Genomic DNA, 5136 nt, shown 5'->3' on the forward strand with positions numbered 1-5136 from the left:
TCGTCCCACGCTGTCTCGCATGAAAATTTCAGACAATTTAAAAGTTCGGGACTGTCGAAAAATGTTATTTAATAACTTGAAAAGCAGCACTTAATCTGAAATTTCCCTTCTATCAGTAATACATATTAATTTTGATGCCAGTGTGATTTCAAATATTTTCTTAAAGAAAGAAAACAATATGAAATACTTTTTTCTTGGTCGTATACAATTTAATAAACTGCCCGATGACCTTAAAAATGAAATGTCGAGTGGTAAATCTCAAAGACCAGAAATGAAGACCTATTTCTTGAATCTTTTTGAAAGTGATAGTTTTTAGCTCAGTTTCTGTGAATAGTCTATATATTGTGTTTTAGGTTTAAATGTTTTTCTTTTCTTTTTTTAATATTTAGTTCACAGAATGTTTAAATGTTTTTATTTTCTTTTTTAATATTAATTTCACAGAATGTTTAAATATTTTTCTTTTCTTTTTTAATATTAAGTTCACAGATTGTTTGAATGTTTTTCTTTTCTTTTTTAATATTAAGTTCACAGATTGTTTGAATGTTTTTATTTTCTTCTTTAATATTAAGTTCATAGATTGTTAAAATTTGTTTAAATTTTTATTGTTTAAATGTATACTATGTATTGTTACAAGAAATGTACTATTTTTTTTATGTACCGTCCCAAATGAGTTTTTTCGTACAACTCCTGGGAATATGATATCACGATATTCATGTCTTATATGTTTTATTATTAATAAAAAAAATAAAAAAAAGCCAAATGCCGCTTATATAACGCTTGCATAATACCTATTCTCCTATACGGATTTATGTGTTTTATCGTAAATACAATGTATTTTTATTTCTTCATTTATAATACGGCACAAGTGCCTTTTACATTATAAAATATTTTTAAAAAATGAGTTAGTAAGATAAACAAAATTTAAAAAACAATATCAAAACAGTGTAATTTAAAAAAAAATAATTAAGTGGTTTATACAAATTTATTAACAAATAAGTGTAAATAAATAATATTAATAATAATAATAATTCCGTAAATTACTCTCATTAATAGTGGTCGGACCCAGAAGTACATTATAAACGGCTCATTCTGCCTCTTGCGACAAATGTTTTATTATTATGGCACCTTCAGTAAATTTAAAATATTAAAATGAATTTTTAAATAACTAAAAATGTTTATTTTATTTTTTAAATATTTATTATTGAACAGATTGCATAACCTGTTTATATGTGTATTTTTACAAAATGATTTTGGCAAGAATGATATCTGTACCCGAGAGCCAACTTGTCTTAACTCCAAAAACACAATTTTACAGTAAGAGCAAAATAAAAAAAATATTCTACTTATTCTCTCATAACTTTTTTAATAATCGGAATACGAAATAAATATTTATACACTACATAGAATATATTACAATACATTTATATATGATTAGAGTTTTGCGAAAAAAATATTATTTCAGGCAATTAGTGGACTTAAGTCTTTTTGGCTCTGATAAATTTTCTTTCCCCTAATGTCTGTATGGAGTTAAGTTATCTTGATTCTCATTCTCAGACAAGGTTTTTGTAGAAAAAAAAACAATAACATTTACAACATAACTTTATTTATACACAAGTGCAACATTAATTATATTTAATGCAAAAGTATTAAGAACTATCAATATTATCTTCTTTGAAAGGAATTGATCTGAAATAATCTTTGTACTCTTCAGGAACCCATTGCAACATAGTTAAAATATCTTCATATTTTTTTTTGCTGATGGGATTTTTGTGAGCTCTCAATTGCGGAAGAGTTGCTGGAATCTCGGCAGGCCTCCGTTTATTTCTTCTTAGGTCAACTACAGAAAAGTCGCCATCTTCAAAGGCAGTTTTGTAGAAGAGTTTGCCATATTCTCCTCTGCGTACCTGCATCCATACCATTGCTGATATGGATGTTGGTGTTCCATTTTCCGATTTCTTCCGGTTAACAAATGGCCCATTGTTTTCACAGAGGGAAGAAAATGAACAAAAAGAACTTAAAGTCATAGGATAAACACTAAACGATTGGCCACAACTTCGTACAAAGTTGCACCAATCGTTACATGTGAAAATAGACATTGTTTTTAAACATTTCTTTCGCCTCTCTATGATACTGTGGGAGGCATCCACCTCCATATGAGTATGACCACGTAATAAAAATTTGTGGTTGATCGTCTCCAGTGATGGATATTTGTTCATCAAGATGAAGAACATCATCACCATCATTATATTACGGTTTTGTCCAGGACAATTGTCTGTCCAAACCGTTATGGACTTAATATTAGCTGTTATTGTCTCCTGGACGAATTTAAAAAAACAAGAAGCCATCTCGTTTCCACCTCTCCCACCTTGTATTTCATCCCACATCATACAACTTGTTTTTTTGTTTGTGCTGTCATAAACGGTGAAGTTAAATGTCCAGAGTTTTCGTAAATAAAAACTCTGGCTATTTGTTAAGTATGGTGTGGGCAAACATTTTTGTAGGTCCGCCATTACAACTATAGATGAGTTAAAAATGGCTGATTTCTTATCTTCAGCCTTCAAATGATATCGTTTAGTTGCATCATCTATATGCTGTTTCCTCTGGTCTTCTATTACTCTCCTTTCATCCTCTGTGTGTGATGCTTTTAAATCATTCAAGAAAGAATCACACATATCACATGTGTCATTGTCCGGAGAATGAAAGGAGAGGTTAAAATTTTCGTTAAAAATCTTTCTGTAGTGCCACTCCTTACCTATTGGCGCTTGGTTTGTCGTACATTCCTCCACGTAAAGGTTGTACATTTTTTAAATATTTAACTCGCTTCCAAGATATTTTTTTGCTGTACGTTCCCGACTGTAATGGCTCTCGTATGCAGGGAACTTTTCGATGTGTTTCTTGATGGTGTCGACTATGGTACCAGAAGTTTTATTTATTGGAGAGTGTTTTCCCCGTTGGTCTGGTTTTATCAAGCCAGAAGACTGAAGTTTTGTAATCAAAGACTTTATGTATGACTCACCAATATTAAAAGTATTGAGAAAAAATGTCTTGCACACTCTAATGTCAATTCCATTGTTCTTTATTTTGTATAAAATTGTCTTGTTCCTGTTCTTGCTGCCATCCTTTGCTCTCGATCGCTTCACGGAATCTATAGTCATACAGGAAGCAAGATACTGATTTTTTTGGTCCCACGATGAGTTGCCAGTCCAAAACTCATAAAAAATACATTGTCGCATTTCCGTGCTGAAATGTATGCTGCATTTGTGACGGCAACTGTCTTTACAAGGCTCTTTTAATTTTTTACATGTCATGATTTTTCCTGTTGAGGAAACATACTGTTTTCCCCTGACTCGGTTCAGTTTCCTTACATTTTTCTTCCACGCATGTAAGTTCCTTTTTCTTTTTCTGGTCTTGACTGCTGTTGCTAGTCTTGACTGCTGTTGGTCTTCACAATCACTGTCTGTGCTTGAATAGGGAACTAGCGAATTAGAGGTATTAATATTATTTTCTTGACCAATATCACATAATGATGATATACTTCCAGATCTTGAACACTCTGGCATATACTCAGAACCCGAGTCTTCTAAGTCTGACTCAGAGATGTACATTGCATCTGTAACAAATTAATATTTTTTATTAGAAAGAGGCTAGGTATGAAAAATAGTCTGCATTGTCTGAACATTGATACCTACCATTCATATTTATCGACGGAACCTCACATCTTTTAGTTTTATTTACACAATTTTCATCAAGAGCAATCGTCGTAGGATCAGGTGTATTTGAACTCGACGCTTCCGTGTTTGCAGCATACGGATTATCTAAAATAAATGTATAAAAGTCTTTAATCAAAATGATGCTTTACATTAAAGAAATATTCAATATTGTCTGAACATTGATACTTATGTACCATTCATATTGATCGACGGAACCTCACATCTTTTAGTTTTATTTAAACAATTATCATCACGACCAATCAACGTAGGATCAGGTGTATTTGAACCTGAGGATGGAAGAGCATGAACTTTAAAGACATTTAAAGTGTTGTAAATACCAACATGCAATCTGGCTAGAATTTAAAACTTCGATTATATTTCTCATTATTAATTAAAGTTTTGGTCATCCTAAATACCGAAATAAGTATTTTAAAGAATCTATGAAATAATAATGTAAACTTACCCTCTTGTTCATATTGGTTTCGATGCAATGCCAAATTCACAATTTTTTTTGTTCTTTCCGAATAATTCTTAGTAGAAAACATCTTCTAAGTAGTTATTTCTTATTTTACAATGTAATTTTGTATTTTTCACGACAAACAACAGCTAAAAGGGCACAAAACGACACGAACTACACGCGGGCAACAGAACAACTGTCAACGTAACTTAACTTCAAAGTCATAGACAAAACATCTTAAGCAGCAAAGTAGACTAAAATGTTTAGGGCCAAAACGACTTAAGTATTTTAAGATTTTTTGGCTCTAAACCAAACAGGATTTAAGACATTATTGATTTTGGTTTTCTGTTAAACTACAATGGATTGAGATTTAAGTCTTTTTGTTCCGGATAGAATATGCGACATATGTTTCGAATTTGTACTTAACTCATTTTACCTAAAAATGGAGTTAAGACATGTTGGCTCTCAGGTACAGATATTAATTATGGCGTGTATAAATATATTCGCCCACGATATTATGTATGGTAGACTTGCACGATAAATTATCATGTGCATCCATATTTCATATTCGTAGACGAGTTTTACAGCAGCGAAGATTCCATTTTGTAAGGCAATGAACTGCTTGAAATACAACGCATATATATTGTTACACATTTGTCTGTCAATCAAAACATAATTTCAATGTTTTGGATGCACTTGCTACCTCATAATAACCATTGTCTTACCTGCATCTTATTCTAGTTTTTTTATTTTACAAAAATAACACAACACAAAATTAAGATATTTCAGGGGTTATTAAGTGGGCTTTAAATGTTTACCTAGTTTCAATTACCAATAATTCAATAATTGTAGAACTTTCAAATGTTTTATTTACTTTTTCAGAAACAATAATAAATGGAAATTTTAATAATATCCAAGTTTTAAAAATTATATTGTCCAAGTGAGTTCCACCAACTTGTTTACATTGTT

General features: G+C 31.0%; 1 protein-coding gene across 1 annotated transcript; it reads right to left on the reverse strand.

The window, feature by feature from the left end:
- Positions 1-1584: 1584 nt before the first annotated feature.
- Positions 1585-4630, reverse strand: LOC148279868 (uncharacterized). The gene is made up of 3 exons (XM_088229282.1): positions 4174-4630; positions 3690-3815; positions 1585-3610 (listed from the first exon to the last, which is right to left on the reverse strand). Exons 1-3 carry the CDS (start codon positions 4253-4255, stop codon positions 2805-2807), a joined length of 1014 nt encoding a protein of 337 aa, XP_088085408.1. The 5' UTR covers positions 4256-4630; the 3' UTR covers positions 1585-2804.
- Positions 4631-5136: the final 506 nt, after the last annotated feature.

This window comes from Micrasema longulum, unplaced genomic scaffold, assembly GCF_059751315.1.
Source record: "Micrasema longulum isolate JH-2025_06_02 unplaced genomic scaffold, ASM5975131v1 h1tg000661l, whole genome shotgun sequence".
Lineage (NCBI taxonomy): Eukaryota > Metazoa > Arthropoda > Insecta > Trichoptera > Brachycentridae > Micrasema > Micrasema longulum.

Bases quoted from the DNA above. Each gene is read 5' to 3' on its own strand.
- LOC148279868 (XM_088229282.1), bottom strand. From the start codon at position 4,255: ATGTTTTCTACTAAGAATTATTCGGAAAGAACAAAAAAAATTGTGAAT. The intron at 3,816-4,173 runs GTAAGTTTACAT...CATTTATTTTAG, and splicing joins AAACCAATATGAACAAGAGG to ATAATCCGTATGCTGCAAAC. The intron at 3,611-3,689 runs GTAGGTATCAAT...AATTTGTTACAG, and splicing joins TCCGTCGATAAATATGAATG to ATGCAATGTACATCTCTGAG.